The following is a 19,163-nucleotide window of genomic DNA, read 5'->3' as shown; positions in this document are numbered from 1 at the left end:
AGAACAACTATAAATTAGGAGCCATAAAGCTCCTTTCACCTACTTCTTAAAAACAGGCATGATCATCAAAAGAAAAATCTAATATAAAGCTCTAGTCATCTCTTTTCTTTAATTTGTAATTTCTGGGAACTGACCTAGATTATAACTGAAGTCAGCAAGACTAGAGGCACAGCAAGTACAAAAAACAGAGGACTAAGACAGGCGAGGAGGCTGAGAAGTCTGTGGAAGCCTGGGTACCTTTTCTCTGTGCTCAGCACTTCACACACACGTGCCTTGCCGCGAGTCTATTTTGTCACACTGCAGTGGATTCCCTCAATAGGCCCTGCCAATGAGGAATCTTCCATTCTGGGGAATTGTCTTAAATTGTTTTATTAGTTATTTCCTCTACTCCATTACTTCAGTTTTCTCTTCTAAATACCTTGCTTCCAACACAATCCAAGTATAGATGACGCCTACTTTTAGATTCCAAGTGTTCCTGCAGAACCAGCCTTAATGGAGAGGTTCTCCAAACTCCCCAAAACAAGATGAGATGCTCAAAGGCCCACTTAGTCCATGTATTTCCATTCTCCAGTGGGAGAATAGTCTGGTAATAACTACTGAATTGGCAAAATAAAATAATAAGAATGGTCCAAAAAATTCAGCGAGAGTAGACATGAGTTTTATCTTTCAATAACACCAAAAATCTTTCAATTAACTGAGAAGAATGGACTCCTGGCATCTCTCTGGAGGTCCCTTCCGCCCAGTGGTGCTTAGGAGGCAATAAACATAGGGATGAAATTCAAATCACGCATTAAATCTATAGCCTGGCTGCACAGATTCTGAGCTCAACAAATACTTTCATTCCCTAGATTTAATCCTTTTCTAATCATTGGTTATCATGTAACTTTACTTTATTCGGTCCTCAGATCTGGCCTGAACCCTGAACCCTCAAATGGCTTTGGCAGAAAAAATATAAACAAAAGTAAGAAAGACTTGGAGATTTCTTGAGAACTAGTAGTTCCATTTAACTAAAGTAAAGGGGAATCATATGAAAAACTTGCAGATATAGGTAAAGCCAGAGTGTGGATGACTTTGAAGATTATGATAAGAAATTTGAAATTTTCTGTGTCCACCACGATGTCACTAAAGGTGTTAAAACACAGGATGAGAGAAGCAGACTTTTTCTCCAAGAAAAGAAATGTGGCAAGAGAATGAGAAGACCATGACCAACAAAAGAAAAAAATACAGAGGATTTCATTAAAATTAAAAAATTTTACGCTGCAAAGTGTAACATTAAGAAAGTGAAAAGAAAACTCATGGAATGTGAGAAAATATTTGCCAATCATGTATTTGATGAGGAACGTGTATCTGGAAAATATAAAGAATTCTTACAATTCAATAACAAAAAAACAAATAACCCAATTTAAAATGAGCAAAGGACCTGGCCAGTGTGGCTCACTGGTTGAGTGTCGACCCATGCACCAAGAGGTCGCCAGTTCGATTCCTGGTCAGGGCACACGCCCAGGTTGTGGACTCCATCCCCAGTGAGGGGCATGCAGGAGGCGGCAAACTGATGTTCACCCTCATTGATGTTTCTATCTCTCTCTCCCTCTCACTTCCTCTCTCTCTAAAATCAATAAAAAAAAAATTTTTAAATGACCAAAAGATTGCCCTGGCCAGTTTTGCTCAGTGGTTAGAACACCAGCCCTCAGACCAACGAGTTGCGGGTTTAATTCTGGTCAAGGGCATGTACCTCGGTTGCAGTTCAGTACCTGGCCTGGTTGGGTCGTGCAGGAGGCAACAAATCAATGTCTCTCCCCCCCACCCCCCCTTCACTTCCTCCCCCTCTATTGGAAGATAAATGGGGAAACAAAATATCCTGGAGTGAGAATTAAAAAAAAAAAAATGAGCCAAGGATCCAAATACATATACCTCCAAAGAAGACATAATGATCAATAAGCACATGAAAGCACATGGTCAACCTCATTAGCCACCAGGGAACTGCAAATTAAAACCACAATAAGATACCGTCATCCATCCACTAAGATCACTACAATCAGAAAGACACTTAGCTACAAGTGTTGCCAACGATGTAGAGAAATTGCAATCCCTACAAACTAAAGATGGGAATTTAAAATAGTGCACTGGAAACAATCTGGCATTTCCTCAAAAGGTTAAGAAGTATTAGCATATGATCCAGCAATTCTATTCCCACGTATATACCCAAGACAAATTAATTCATGTCCACACAAAAGCACAAATGTTCATAGCAGTATTATTCATAATAACCCCAAAGTAAAAACAACTCAATGTCCATCAACCAATGAATGGATACATAAAATGTGATATATTCAAACAATAGATTATTTGGCAATAAAAAGAAATGAAGTACCCATACTTGCTACAATATGAATAAACTTTGAAATCGATGTTCTAAGTGAAAGAAACTAGCCACAAAAGATGACATGCTCTATGATTCCACTGATATAAAAGGGCTAGAATAGGCAAATCTATAGAAACTGAAAATAGATTAGTGGTTGCTAGGGACGGGGACTGGGAAAAGGAAATGGGGAGTGACTACTAATGGGTTTAGCAGTTAGACAATGGGAATGACTGCTACAGAATTTCTTTTTTGGGGTGACAAACTGTTCTAAAATTGTGGTGATGGTTGTACAACTCTGTGAATATACTGAAACCATTAATTGTATGGTACACAAATTGTATCTCAACAAAGCTGGTCAATACATGAATTGTATGAAAAGTGATATATCTCAATAGAAGTGCTAAAAAAAATAAATAAATAAAGATGGTCTAAGGAGGGATGGTATTGGAGGCAAGGAGATTAGAGCAATGACAATGGTCTAATACTGAAGAAAATGGTAGTGAGAAAAGAAGATTCTCCAAAGAGGACATTAAAAATAATTCACTCAATTGGATAAAGAGAGAAAGGAAAGACATATATACATGTCACACTTCTACCTTAAAAATTACTTTTCTTTTTCTAGAGCAGTTCCTTAACCATTTTAGTAAAACAGAATCACAATTTCCAACAGTTCTGTAATTGTGAGGCAATGGTTCATGTTCCCTACAATGTGAACCTTATTTTTTAAAAATATGATTGATTTATACATCAAAAAGCATCTATCTATATCAAAAGCATCAGACCAAGCATAGCATGGTCTCTATTCTAATGGTACTATATGTATTAGGAATGGGTTAAAAACCAGCCAAGATAAGTCCAAAAACATACACACGTCCAATGAGCTTATCAGGCATACAGTACAAAGAAATAATTATGTATGGGTTCTTTTAAAAATAATTATAATAGTGACATGTAACATTTATTGAGTACTCAGTACTGTGCTGGGCACTGTGCTAACCACTTTGTATTCACTACTGCCTTTAATTCTCAAAATAATCTAGTGAGCTATGGACTGTTATCCTCATTTTACCAGTAAAGCTAAGATCTGAACACTTACGTTTTCCCTTACAATATTTTTAAAGAATCACTTTGTACTCATGCAAGGAGATTTTATATCTATGTAACAAACAGGTCTACCTGGAGACTAAATAAGTGATCCAAATTTTAATTTCTTTACCTAAAATATTAACTTGGTAACCTATATTTTAACAAAAAAACAAACAAACAAAAAAAAACCCTGAAAATACATTCTTAAGGGTGAGTAGATTTATTACTGCATGAATTTATAAATATGTAATATAAAAAGAGTGATAGTAAACAGTCTGAAAAACTGAAAATTGAAGCCTGGTAAAAAGAGTAATAAATAAGGTCAAAACACTCATAGTATATATGTAAAATCTCAGTTGAAAAATATGTAAAATATTTAATGATGGAAAGAAATATTTACTTTTTATATATTCCCTAAATACCAAGATTTATACTACATTCCCTTAGGATGTTCCTTCTTTCTCTGAAGCAACCAAAACTGATAAGACAGATCACTCTGAGTGAGCAACATAACTATCTGATTTTTCAAAATAGTTTTCCATGGAGCATGCTCATGTGCTCCCTCTCTCAAATTATTACAACATTGCCCCATAATTTGTATCAAATCAAAATATGCATCAAATCCCATATCATATATATATATATTAGATAGGTGATGAAACTGCAGATCAGCAGATACTATGGGCAATCTGGGATATATGCAAATAACTCATGATTCAATTATTATTATTTTTTAATGTTTTTTCTTTATTGGTTTTAGAGAGAGATGAAGGGAGAGGGAGAGAGATGGAAACATCGATGAGAGAACATCGATTGGCCGCCTCCTGCATGCCCCCCACTGGGGATTGGGCCCACAATCTAGGCATGTGCCCTAACCAGGAATCAAACCAGCAACCTCTTGGTGCATGGGTCGATGCTCAACCATTGAGCCACACTGGCCAGGCCTGATTCAATTATTTTAAAAATCATATCCAATTTCAAATTTGTTTTATAGTAAACTATTCTTCAAAAATTGAAAGCTATAATCCATTCATACTAATGGTGCATGAGATAACAAAAGGAAGAAAAGGCATGCATGTCAAGAATATCCTTTCCACCCTGGCCGGTTTGGCTCAGCGGTTAGAGCGTTGGCCTGTGGTTCAGAGAGACCCGGGATCGGTTCCCGCTAAGGGCATGTATCTCAGTTGCAGTTTGTCCCTGGCCCTGGTTGGGTTGTGTGGGTGGCAACCACTCGATGTGTCCCTTTAACGTCGATGTTTCTCTCTCTCTTCCTCTCTCTCCTTCGCACTCTATCTGAATAGAAAATGGAAAAATGGCCCTGGCCAGTTTGGCTCAGCGGTTAGAGCGTCGGCCTGCGGTCCGGAGAGACCCAGGTTCGGTTCCCGCTAAGGGCACGTACTTCGGTTGCAGTTTGTCCCCGGCCCTGGTTGGTCGTACGAGTGGCAGCCACTCGATGTGTCCCTTCACGTCGATGTTTCTCTCTCTCTCTCCCTTACTCTCTCTCCCTCCCACTCTATCTGTACAAAAAATGGAAAAATATCCTCGGGTGAGGATAAAAAAGAAAATGGAAAAATGTCCTCAGATGAGGATAAAAAAAAAAAGAATATCCTTTCCATTTTTTCTGAAAAATCACGTAAATTATTTGGCACTGAGCAGACCCTCACGAGACTATTTCCTTTTGTACTACCTCCTTGCCCACTTAAACAACCCTCCAATCTCTCATTGAAGATGTAAAAAAATCTTTGTTTAGAATAAATGATACCATACAATAAAGGTTAAAAGAACTAGAACTATCAAGCATGGGGACTATTTGAGAGAAATAATGAACAGTTTTTGTGCATGCAGTACTCTCACACACATACACATCTCAAATGTCAGCACAAATACATAACAAATAGATGATCTTCTAGGCTCAAGGGAAAAGAAGAAAAAAGATATAAAAATATATGTATTTTCAAAATGCATTTTGGAACCAGGAAAGAGTTTTAATCTTTTAAGTTGTACTTGAACACACAGAGTATCAAACAAAGATGTAATCCCTTCCGAACTATTTCTTAGTCTCAACATTTAACATTTTAGGTAAGTTTCAACTGCTTTTAGAATTCTTTGAAACTAGACTCTTGTTTAATACAAAATAGGATGTCAGTTGATCAATATCCATTTGGCTTAAATTCATAAGTCCACAACCTCCCTTATGTGGTAGAACAAACAGATACAAAGCCTGAAAATTTATTGTTTCTTTTTAAACTCCAAATGATATTTGCAGATGCCAAAAGGCATTTTGAAATCACTCACCCTTACTTCAGTAAAAATGAGAAAGGGGGATGGGGAGGAGAGAGAATCTCAGGGGACCTTGTGTCAAGTTTTTGCCCAAAGCTAATGTTCATAGCTGTGTTATAAGACCCTGAAAATGGAGGTTTATAATGAAAATGCTGACAGACCCTTAACTATAGCAGCATGAATGGATATAATTAAAGAAAAGCTTTTGGCTACACCTAACTCCATAAAAGAAAGACTGGCATTTTTACATTAACCTCAAATAACAGCCAGTGAGAACTAGAAATGTGATTCCAGAAAGGTAATGTGAAATGTTAAAGATGACTGCTAAAACTATTTGACATTCGAAGTTTTACACACAGAGGCATTTAGTTAACATAACCAAGTCAGTATTTTCATAATGCTACTTAATCAGCAATAAAGAATGCTCTGGTGAGCCATCAGCTCCAGTTAGCAGAAAGTGGCATATGAAGTTATTATTTCTTAACAGCCTAGAGGGAGCCGCTTCTCCCTTAATCAGTGATCTTAGTTCCTGCCTACCTATAATTTCTGTCACACAGTTATAAAACTATTACCCATTCCAACACACCCTCACACATCTTGCACACATATTTATGCAAGGACTGGTACCTATTCCCACCTGAATTTGAAAACAGAAGAGATTGCTGAAGTAAAGTATTTCATTCTTCCCCTTGTCAGGGATGCAGTCTGGAATAAATATCATCAATCTGTGTAACCCATCTTCCCTATCTAAACCAAAATTCAAAGAATTTAGCTGTGTTCTTAACTTAAAACAACAACAAAAAAAGCCTATGCTTTACAACTATCCAAAATGTTTTTATACTTTCTAATAGTATTAAAAGTAATAACTTTATAGCATACCCAAAAGACTCCTATGAAAAGAACCTCAATGAAGCACCAGATTTTGTGTAAAGAAATTAGGAACACATATATCTATGACCAAATACCTAAAGGACTTTTTCTTGTGTTTCCCCTGCCTCCCATCCTTCCCTCTTTAAGGTAAATAATCCTGAATGATCTCTAGGGCCCTTCCCCAAAAGATTCCAAACTGAAAGAAAGTCTGCCTTGACAATATCTACCTCGGAAGTGCTAAAGATTGATGGAATAAAACTATATAAGTCACAGCCCCTCTTATTAATATATTATAATTAGTCTCATTAAAGAACAGTGCAAATTACTACACATGCTTTATAATTTAAAAAATGACAGTGCCTGAACTATGACAACATTAATAAAGACCTGCACATTTCCACACCACTCTTATTCACACATTGGCTTCATACTTCCCATCTGTTAAAATTGATCAATAATTTTGGCAATGACAGTTATACATGATTTGAAATTCACTTACAGCAATTGTTTTCCATCACAGTTGAACAGTATAAAAACCCAAAATAAACATATATGCAAGGAATTAAACGTTAACAACATAAACATCTGTCCTTTTTTCACAGGTTAGTCCTAAAGATCAACACCATACTTCTTGCCCCCTGCTGCAGATGACAGCAAACTATAAACTCAAGCCAGTTCTAGTTAAAAGATACTCCTAATATGAATGTACACTTACTTTCACCTTATATAATCGACAGTCTTCATTATGCCCTCTTGATTCCTACCTCTGTGCTTCCGAACAGTGATCCCTGTGGATTACCAGGGATGCTTTATAGCTTCCAAGCTTCTTGCCAGCAGTCTTTCCCCAGTACTCCTGAAACTGCTTTGGCTTTAATGCTAATGGACTTCTACTAAATTGAATTTAAAGAGCAAATATTTGTTTTTATTACAAGAAGTGAAAGTTAGATGGCTGCAATGGTGCTAATAAACTAAAGATAAATTATTATAAATGAAATTTACTTGTCTCCACACCCATGATTTTTCCCAAACTACTGACTAATTAAAAAATATATATAACTTGCATAATTATGAAAACAAAGTAATGAAAGTTCCCCAATAAGCAACCTCCTTTTAGTACCAAAAATAAAAGGTAGAAACACTCAGAAGTATACAGGGTGGGACAAAAAGAGGTTTCCAGTTGTTTGTATGAAAAGTAATACAATTAAAAAATAATAATACAAAAAAACTGTTTCACATACTCACAACTGTAAACCTTTTATATGAGTAGTGGTAATACTTCCAGGTATGCAAACAGTTTAGATTTCATTCATTTAATTACCTCCTAACTTATAAAAAAAAAAATGTAGTGGTATAGCTAATTTCTGTTCAGTTATTTGTGATCTATTATAAAGATGGTATAAGAAGCTAGCTGTGGGATAGTTGGTTAGATCAGAGTGCCGATTCTGAAACTTAACTGTGTTATTTTAGGTGAGTCATAAAAAGTCTTCCATGTTTCCATTTCTTCATCTATAAACAGGGATGACATGGTTGATAAAAAAATAAATGAGATAGTATTTGTAAACTGAACATCTTTTAAGAATACAAGAATTATCCTTATGTTTCTAGTTATTACTTTTGAAGAACAACCAAATAAGTACCAGTGAGGAAGTTAAAGGCAAAAAGAAGTTAATAAATGAATATAAAAATTTTTTAGCCCTGGCCAGTTTGGCTCAGCGGTTAGAGCGTCGGCCTGCGGTCCGGAGAGACCCGGGTTCAGTTCCCGCTAGGGGCACGTACTTCGGTTACAGTTTGTCCCCGGCCCTGGTTGGTCGTGCGGGTGGCAGCCACTCGATGTGTCCCTTCACGTCGATGTTTCTCTCTCTCTCCCTCCCACTCTATCTGTACAAAAAATGGAAAAATATCCTCGAGTGAGGATTAAAAAAAAAAAAAAAAAATTTTTTTAAATAATAATTTCCCATTTTACTACTTTCTTTTTTATTTCCATTTTGAAAGGTTCTCCAACCTTTGTCTAATTTTCCTATTACCAAGTTTCCATTAACATTTTTAACAGACTTCTGTATTTAACATCTTGGAACATGTTTTCTAAATATTCTCCATATACTAATCTAAAAATAAGAAAGGTTTTCTTATACTCTTATTAGGAAGAGTGAAAAGTGGCGCAACATTTTTTTGTGGGAAATCTGGTAATATCCATCCACATTTAAAATTCACCAATGCATTTTTTTTTTTTGGTACGTGCCCCTAGCGGGAACCGAACCCGGGACTCTCTGGTCCACAGGCCGATGCTCCAACCACTGAGCCAAACTGGCCAGAGCCACCAATGCATTCTTAGGAATTAATCTACAGATATACTTCCCCAAGTACAGAGAATGCATGTATAAAAACATTAAATAAAACTGTGTTTATAATAACATAAAATGGTAAACAACATAAATATGCATTGTTTGGGGATTGGTTAAATAAAGCTTAATACATATATTAAGACACTAAAGAGGCATTAATAAGAATTAATGGAGCCCAGCCAGTGTGGCTCGGTGGTTGAGCATCCACCCAGGTACCAAGAGGTCACCAGTTTGATTCCTGCTCAGGGCACATGCCCATGTTGTGGGCCAAATCCCCGGTGGGGGGCATGCAGGAGGCAGCTGATTGATGTTCTCTCTCATCAATGTTTCTATCTCTCTCTCCTTCTCCCTTTCTCTCTCTCTAAACTCAATAAAAAAAGGAAAAGAATTTTTTAAAAAATGAATGGAAATAACATGGAAAGCTATTGAGGAAATACTGAGTGAAATGAGGTTGCAGAACAAAGTTTATCCATTTTGTATTTTAAGCCTATAAATGGGAAAAAGTTTGGAAGGTTCTGTAAGAATCCATTTTACTTTTGTGGAGTAGAACCAGATCAACGTTTTCAAACGCAGCACCACTGAGGCTGGACCACACAATTCTTGGTTGTGTGAACTGTCCTATGCATTGTAGGATGTTTAGCAGTACCCCTGACCTCTCTCTACCCACTAGATACTAGCAGGTGTGACCATAAAAACTTCAGACACTGCCAAATGTCTCCTATGGGACAAACTCACCTTTAGTTGAGACTAAAGGAGTAAAGGTGGGAAAAGGAACTTTTACTTGTCACCTTATTTTTTCTTTTACCAATGACAATATATTTGCAATTTAAAAAAAATTTTAACAAAAAGATTTCCCCAATTTTCTACGAAAATCAAACTAACAGTATTTGTGGGATATGAATCTTTGTTTTTTGTTTTTGTTTTTTTTAAAGAATCTACATAAGAAGCAATACAATTGTTAAGATGATTAAAAGGGACTGAACCATCTTCAATGAAAACGGCAGAAAAATATATAGATTCGGACACTTGGTTTCCATGACTGCCTTCTCCTAAGATACCCATACTTCTCGCTTCATTTTCTATTCCTATACCCCTATATCTTTTGGGGACTACAGCTCCTCATCACCAGGGCAGTTTTAAACCAGTAAGCTCCTCTTCCTACTTGTTTTGTATATTCAGACAAATATAAATAAACCAATAATGGTACCAGAAATACGGAAATTTCTAATTTTGTCCAGGAAGCACAGGGAAATACTACTTACCACTTAATTTAAAAGTGTACAAACAAAATGAATTTGACATTTGGGAAAGTATAATATCTAATAAACTACTACATAAACAGTTCATGGAGAAGATCCAGAAATTAGTAAAAGCTTCTTCTAATAAAGTTGATTATTCATTTACTTTCCATCCATCCATCCGTCCAAAAAGCTGAGAGCTTTAAGATTCTTCCAATAATATAGCTGACACTGGGGGACAAAGGGATGACCGTCTGATCAAGAACTCTAGCTAAAATAAACTTTTACAACTTAAATTGATGAGCACAGATAAATAATAAAGCTACATAAAACCTAATGAGGAATGAAAACCTGTGGATTAATCAGTATGAACACGCAGACCAACATTAAGTAAATTAGTAATAAATAAAACTGGCAATAAATTTCCCAAATCTGGAAATCTTGTCAAGCATAGTACCTCTAAAAAACAGATGCTACTTTTATAATGTGGTATTAAGAAGAGGAAAGCAGTCTGTTAACTTCAGACATAATTTAAAATAAAATAATATTTCTATATATAACGTTTACCTAACTTTTCAGAGACTGACTGACTACACTGAGTGGTAGCATGTAACTTCTTAAGAACTTGTACTTCAAAAGTAAAAGAAAGTAAATGCCATTACCATTGTTGTTATCCATTATTGTTCATATCTGAGTACATTCGTACACTTGTATAATTTAAGTGGACCTGAGTAAGTTTTGTATGGGTGACTGGTATTATCAATAGAACAATCCCATCTTAATATCAGAATAAACTGTTTTAGCTAAAAGCATTTCAGGTACTTGAGGCTTCAACTCTGTAGTAAAATATTTAAAGAAATTTACTTTTTTAAAATGGTACAAGTGTGGCCGAAATCTTATGGGCAATAAATTACATATGTTTCAGTAAAAGTCACTTCAGATTTGAGCTCAAGGTCTTGCTTAGAATATCTGAAACACACCTCTGGGTGATCACACTCTTTTTGGAGAGAGAGAAAGGAAAGGAGGGTGTAAGGCATAGCTCTGGGACTGCACCGGAATTGCTCTGAGTTTGCACGTAAACTTTCCTTTAAAGAACTACTCTTTGAAAGAAGAGATTGAAAACTACTGATTTATGCCAATGCAGCAATAAAACCAACTCCTCTCTCCACATTTGAATTTCGTGAGTATGTCCAAAGAAAAACTTTAATATAGAATCAACACAGGTAATGATATAAAACAAATTAATAAATTAGCACATTACTGGAAAACATACCTGATTCGGGCCAGAACGGCCTGTAGAAAGTGCAATACTGTCCTAAGTTCAGATTCTTGACAAGCTGGCAGAAGCATACTAAATCCATCATTAATCAGTTTTTCATGGGAAGGATGCAAGCAATGGCTTGTCTCAAACACTTCTTGAACACCATCAATATAGATGGAAAGAAGTGTCCAGAGAGTCTGTCTTTGTCCCATTTCATCATTCTTAGATACCAAGAACTCCTTTGCTTTTTCCTGGAAAGCATCTGAAAATTTCTCAGCTAAAACGCTAATGTCCAGATTTTTCTGGGTATACATCAAGAGGAAGGCTGCCTGACCCTTCCAAATGAGAGGTGATGCTTTTAAGGTAGGCTTGAGGAAATTCATGAGGTCTAAAACGCGATTTGCTACATCTTCTACCTCTGCAACAGCTGCTAAAAGCAGAAAAAGGCTGAAAAAGTTCTGTAGACCAACCGCAGTTAGTTCTCCCATTCTTTTTTGATGGAATTTGGAATATATTCTGTAAAACATAAAAATTGCTTGATTAAAACTGTTTCATTCACAAAATCCATCTTTTAAAATAACATTTCAGTCAATATTCATGTCTCATTACTGTAAACTTTTAGCAAATTCTTCATTAAAATGCTGCCCTGTCACTTTGTCTACCTAGAAAACAAATTAATAGAATGCCCCCACCTTCAAATTTCCCAATGATGTAGCTGATCGTCTATAAGTAAATCAAAGAATTCAGTGGCTTTCCCAAAGGACAGTAGAAATGTTCTTTGCCTAAAGTACATGACTTCTCCTTTTTAGTCCCCATCACCTTTCTTTTTAAATTTTTGTGGACAAATAAGAAACAATATATAATTTTTTAAGTACAATTTGATGTACTTTACAAAATTCTAACAGGGCAATTTTACATAACAGTTTTCCTTAGACCTTTTCTCCACCTACTGCTCACAAAGACTTGCTCTTGCTGTATTTATACCCTAAGACAATTCAAAGTGCTAGGAAACTTATTATTACTTACAAAGAGAAATTGTTAGTGTCATAATATCTAAGACTAGCCATTAAAAAAAATCTCTTGTCAATACTATTTAAAATAATTTTAATAGTTGATGAAACTTTTCTTTCATCAATTAAGAGATTAGAATTAAAAATCATTCATCTTGAATCCTACTTACAGATTGTTAGATTTTGTAGCTTCTATAATTATTTTTTTCAAGATAGAAATGATTAATGTTCATGAGTGGCTAAATGTTTATTTGTAAATATGGTTAATAAGCTCCTGGAAGTAAAGATCTGTTTAATTAACTTTAGAGCCTCCATCATGCCCACCATGGTGCTTGGTACACAGTATTTTCTAATAAACAGACTTGTTATTGAATGAATTCCTTTCAGCAATAGAGTTCTGAGAATTATGTCTTCCATAAAAGGAATTATGATTCAAAAACAAACTAGCAAACAAAACAAAGGAAAAAACTATTGCTCAAGCCACATAATTACTGGGGGTTTATCAGATGAAACCACTAAAAAAGTATAGTCTAAATAAAAAACCCAAACTATATCACTATAACCTTTCAAGAACTATTCACTGGAGGAATGAAACAGGAATTTCATGCAGTGGTTTTGAGAAGTCCCACCTACAGTACAACACGTTCTGAGCGAGAACTGCTCCAGGCAGAGCAATGGCAGACAGCAGGGTATGCACAGGGGGCTCGAAGAAGGGCTGCCGGGCAAAGGAAGTAGGACAAGGGGAGTAAAAATCATGCCCATGTAACAGGCAAAACTCTACTAAAAGAGAATATAGAAAATGTGACCAAAACTTCATTTTACCACACCAGAAGTTAAAACTGGGCATACTCCCCAAATGAAAACATTAGTTAGTTGGTTCCAATATACTCTGGTTAGTTTTTATTCAAGAAAGTAGAGCTTATGGGACTGCTGGGCTCAAAGAACACAAAATTTATAGATCAAGTTTATCACTAGCCAATGTACAATTTGGAGACAATTTTTATTTCTGCAATCTTTAATAACATGTTTGCAATGAGTTACATAATAACATTATAATTAATTCTGGGAAGAAAAACAACAGTTCTCTAATATCCTTGCATTTAGTACATGAAAGTTCAATCTTTACAACTGATGAGATAAATAAAAATTAAAATCCTCCACAAGTTATGAATATTACTTTTGTTCCTATCTGTAAAAAATTGACAGGCTCAAAAAGCTCCACAGTTTGCTGTTCTACATTAAGGAATACATTTTAAATGAGTGAACCATAAAGACCTCCAAACACATTAACTTAAAAAATACAAACAGTAACACTTCTCCAAAGATATAAGTGAACACTCATGACAAAGAAAAACACAGCACATACCTTCCTTTGATTTGTTTCCAAGGATGAGGACCATTGTTCTTCATTGCTTTCTTAACAACTTTTGCCAAAATGCACAGGAAAATGGTGTAACTATTTCTGGATTTGTACAGGTCAGAATCGTGTGTATCACAACAGCAGGTCTTCACCATTTCTAGCATAGACAAGGGTGACTTAATAATATTTGTAAGGCCTTTCAAAGGAAGCCAAGAAATACTGAAAGAACTATTCTAAAAGAAAAAAAAAAAGAAAACAAATATTAAGTCTCTGAGTAAATAAAAATAGAAAGCTGCAAATCCCAATTAGCTCATTAAAAGTCTGACTAATCTTAATCACAAAAATTACACAGCCATTACCACATATTCTCCCAAAATAAAAATTCCATAAAAGCACAGAATATCAAGAGGTACTCAAATTCCTGGATTATCCCCCCAAAATGTCTTTTTAACAGCTGGCTTGTCAAATTAGGATACAAATAGGATCCAACATTGCATTTGGTTGATATGCCTCTTAACGTTCTTTTATTCTGTAAATTTCCTAACCTTTTGTGACATCATTTATTTTTATATCCAGTCATTTGTTGTGTAGAATTTCCGACATTCTGGACTTAGCCACTTGTCTCTCCCTTGTGTCACTTAATGTTGTCTCTTATCCCCACCTTTTCTGTAAATTGGCAGCAGTATCCAGAGGACTGAAGAGATTCAGTTCGAGTTTTTTGTTAACTTTCATTGGTAGTACTGAGTACTTCCTATTGCAATTAGCAAAATGGCACATAAGTTCTATTATTCCTTTTGATGTTAAGATTGATCCCACTGTCAGCCTGATCCATCCACTTTAATGAGCCCCCACCAGCCTTTTACTTAGTTTTAGCAGCCACTGATGATCACTGCCCAGATGCACTATTTCATCAGATGTACCAAATAGTGATTTTCTAATTCTATCATTCCTTCTGAATTAGCTCATCAGAAATTTGCTTACTCTAAAATATAGTTTATATTTTCGTTTATTTACAGTTTTCAGAATGAGGGTTTTAGTTGTTGTGTTGTTTTCTTTCAGGATGTTTCTAAAGCATCATAAACTCAAGGATTTAAAGATAGTTGCTATGTTTTAATCCACAGCAGTCATTAGTCTTTCTTATGCTCAAATTTACCCAGCGTTGGGCAAGGGGAGCTCCTTCAAGTTGGCTCAGTGCCCTTTTGACATGACTCCAGCTTACTATACCCTCCCCTGCTTTCAGTCATGACAAGACACTTACTAGACTTATCTTGTACACATTCTGCCTCAGAACTAGATTCAGCCATTTCCCCAATCAGCCTGACATTATGCTTCAGAGAATGGTATTTTTTCCTCATTTTTAATAAGCTACATTATGTACGAACCCAAAGTTGTAATTTACTTGTAAATTTTTCATTTCCAGTTTATACAAGTGAGGAGTTCACTATTTATTTACCCAGAAGCCCAAATATTGCAAATCTTCTCTCCATACACTAGAGGAACTAAATTCTTTAAGTCTACCATAAAAATTTTTATCTTCTAAATTTACTGTCTCCTTTCTAAACCAATTATCCCTATTTTAGGTCTCATTCACTGCATTATTTACTTATACTACTACACTGGACTAATTCATTTATACCATTTTTCAGAAAAAAACTCTCAAACAATACCTAATATGGCACATCCTTGCTCTCTAATGTCTCCTAATCACAATTCAACTGGACATTATCTTCAACCTTTCATAATCTAGCCCCAGACTACCTTCTCTCTAGAATTTTCCTCATTTCCTATCTCTGTAGTAATCTCAGACCTATCACTCAGAAGAACTCTTTAATATGGTCGAAATGAATCATGTTGTTTTCATGCCTCCATACATTTGTCCATACTTTCTTTTTGCCTGGATACTCTTTTTCTTCTGTATTTGGAAAATTCCACTCATTCCCCAGGCCAAGTTGAAAATTATGATCTCACAATGTCCTCCAAAAGTCCATAAACTGGGTCAGATACTCTTTTTTCTGCTGTTATAAAGTATTACAACTTTTGTCCACCACATATTTGCCCAAATAGTGTATAAGTTACTCAAATGCCAAGATTGTGTCTTATTCAGGACAGCATTAATTGTTCACTGTGTTACAAGCAATCCATAATTATTAGAAAATACTTATAAATCAAGATAAAAAAATATCTTTCTGGTATAATTTCAGCTACTTTGCTTACTCTCACTTTAAAAAGAAAGTTTTCATTGATTATTTAGAGAGAAAGGAAGGAAAAGGGAGCAAGAGAATGAAACATCAATGAAAGAGAGGAACACAGATCAGCTACATCCTGTGCGCCCCCTACTGGGCATCAAGCCCACAACCCGGGCATGTGCCCTGATAGGGAATGGAACTGGTGAACTCTTGGTGCACTGGAGGTCGCTCAACCACCTGAGCCACACCAGCTAGGGCACTTACTCTCCCCCTTAAGAAAAAAGGGACACCAAATACTCCCTTATGACAATTCTCTATAGACTGTTTGTAAAAGATAAAATTATTCTTGAGCTATTCTAATCCACTTTGAAAAATAACTTTTTAAGAAAAATCCACAGCTATTCATAATTAAGCCATAAAAATAATCCTGAAGTGTCATGTACAGATTCTTCAAATTCCTGGAACAAATTCATATTCTACTTACTCACCAGGTTCTTACTATAATATTCCCACAGAATGGTGACAACTGCAATGTTTGGCTCCCAGAAATCACAAAGTGTCAAACAGCAGTGAAGATACATTCGTAATTGCTCTTCTAGTATACCACCCTAAAAAGTAAAGTGAAATTGTAAGAAAGTAAATGGGCTCTGGCAACATGAATATTATCACATGATATTGTACCAAATAACCCACTTCTAAAAAGAACATGAATATATTTATATATCACTAAATCATACCCAATATCAGACCAGATAGTCCAAATCAGCATAAGATATACATATAAAAATTTACTTTATACACCATTACTATATTCGGTTTAATGGAAACTTTATAACTCAATTTGACTTTTAACTCAATTATTTAAAATTACAATAGGTACTTCATAATTAATTAAATAGTATAAGAAACCCAGAGACTAGAAAAGAAAATCAAATCAGAAAGAAGTAGCAAAAATGATCTAATAACTAAGATGTACACAAATCCTAAGGTCATATATAAGTACTAGGTCAAATTCTTTATAGGAATATAAAAATTGCTCTTTTAAAAACCAGAGGATTGACAGAGGACATGTATTTTAAACTTTTATTAAGTACAGCAAGAAAAAAAGTAGACACTTTAATTTAATCTAGTCTTCTATGATGAAATAACTGTGTATGTTTGTTAAAAAGTGACATACCATTCACTGAATGCCAATCATTCAACAATTATTTATTTAAAGCTTGCTATATACCAGGTACTATTCTAAGGTACCAGGCATAAAGCAACGATTAGCTTAAATTGTCTGCTTTTTCTCCGACTTCCCTCTCCTTCTGCCACCACTAAAGGTTAGGAGGCAATTCTGTGAAGCTACAAGAGCGAGATAAGCAGACAAGTTTAGAAATACGTTTGGAAACAGAGGCAATGAAATTTATTGATCAGTTAATTATATTAAGGTCTAAGGAAGGAGAGCAATTAAGAACTCTCACATTTCGGCTTAAGAAAATGGGTTCATGGTACTATTTCCAGGGATGACAGAGATGAGGGAGGAACAGATGGGAGAGTGCACAGGGCAATCAAATGGAGATATTAAGCAGACAATTTGGCATATGGGTCTAGAGCTCAAGGGAAAAGTCAGAGCTATTGATATAAATTTGGATGTTACCTTCAATATTGACAGTTCATAAAGCTAAGAGGTTAGACAAGATCAACTAAGGAAAGACTATAGATGAAAAACAAAAGGATGTACAACTGAAAGCCCCCTGCTATTTCAACATTTAGACATTAAGTAAAAGGAGTTGATTAGCAAACTCCAGTGGCGAATGAAGTAGAAAAGAAACCAAGCATCACGTATGCCAAGAGAAGTACTTCAGAAAGGGATGGAGATCAATAGGGTTGAATACTACTGAGAGATTAAAATGAGAGGAATTCTTAGACTTGACGATATAGAAGACATCGGTGGCCTCAACAAAGTTTCAGGGATGGCGAGACAGAAGTTTAACTATGACAGGTTCAGCAGACAACAAGAGCTGAGGAAGTAGAGATACAGTTGTCCTCCCCTATCTTTGGGGGATATAATTTAAGACCACCAATGGATGCCTGAAACTGGATAGGACTAAACCCTATATATGCTGTTTTTTCCTATTGATACATACTTTTGATAAAGCTTAATTTTTAAATTAGACACAGTACAAGTTTAACAATAACTAATAACAAAACAGAACAATTATAACAATAGACTATAATAAAGGTCATGTGAATGTGGCCTCTCTTTGATAACCGAGATGGCTACTGAGTGCCTGAGGAGCAGGTAGTGCATACAGTGTGCATACAGTGGACAAAGAGAATATTCACATCCCCGGTGGCATGGCATGAGAGTTCATCATGATACTCGGAACATGCACAGCCCTGGCCATATGGCTCAGTTGGTTGGAGTGCCCTTCCAATACACCATGGGAGCAGGGAAGCAAACATTCTAGAGCCAAGTGCCATTTGAGATTTACAAATCAAGAATTTCAAGTCAGACCAATCAATAAGAGTGACTATAATTTTTCTCCAGCAACATTCAGCTGGAGGCGGAGATGGCAGAGGGCAGAAGACTAGCTTTTGTCAAGTTTAAAACAGGAAAGGGCTATGGAATTAAAGGTTTTTCTGATGGAGTGATCATAATAAGGCCTTACATAATCTAAATTCCTTAAAGAGGAGAGTGTGGGTATAAAGAAAACAAAAAAATGAAAAGGTTAATTGTGAGGGGCAGAATAAAAAAAGAAAAAATATAGATGATAACCATGGGAGGAGGTGGGTAAGGCAAGTAAAACAAAGTCTAATTAGAAGTGAGGATATTAAGAAATTTCAAGAACGGGTTGATTATACACAATAATCCATTGGTGGTCTTAAATGATATCCCCCAAAGACAAGGGAGGACAACTGTATCTCTACTTCCTCACCTCCTGCTGTCTCCTCAGCCTGCAATAGTTAAACTTCTGTCTCGCCATCCCTGAAACTACTCTTGTGGAGATCACCGAAGTCTTCTATATCGCTGTTGGGGTCACTAACAAAAGTATGTATGTATACAAAAAAAGTGATCGTAGTCCCAAATCTTTTAATGAATGAGAGTGAACCAAACATGAGCAAACTTTTTTTCTGACAAGGCCTAATTCTTTCAATTACGAATCCTTTAGAATTTACTCC

At 35.7% G+C, this 19,163-nt stretch overlaps 1 protein-coding gene across 5 annotated transcripts in view; it reads right to left on the bottom strand.

Moving 5' to 3' along the window:
- Positions 1-19,163, bottom strand: part of MMS22L (MMS22 like, DNA repair protein) — a 122,670-nt gene that overhangs the window by 65,529 nt on the left and 37,978 nt on the right. For all 5 annotated transcript variants that reach the window (XM_036248731.1, XM_036248730.1, XM_036248732.1 and 2 more), the window contains 3 exons: positions 16,484-16,603; positions 13,816-14,042; positions 11,452-11,955 (listed from right to left, as the gene is read on the bottom strand). In XM_036248731.1, coding sequence (XP_036104624.1) covers positions 11,452-11,955; positions 13,816-14,042; positions 16,484-16,603 — 851 coding nt within the window. The remainder of the gene's footprint in view (positions 1-11,451; positions 11,956-13,815; positions 14,043-16,483; positions 16,604-19,163) is intronic.

This window comes from Molossus molossus, unplaced genomic scaffold, assembly GCF_014108415.1.
Source record: "Molossus molossus isolate mMolMol1 unplaced genomic scaffold, mMolMol1.p scaffold_m16_p_8, whole genome shotgun sequence".
NCBI lineage: Eukaryota > Metazoa > Chordata > Mammalia > Chiroptera > Molossidae > Molossus > Molossus molossus.
The sequence above is the reverse complement of the archived record's forward strand: the minus strand, read 5'-3'. Positions and strand labels throughout refer to the sequence as shown.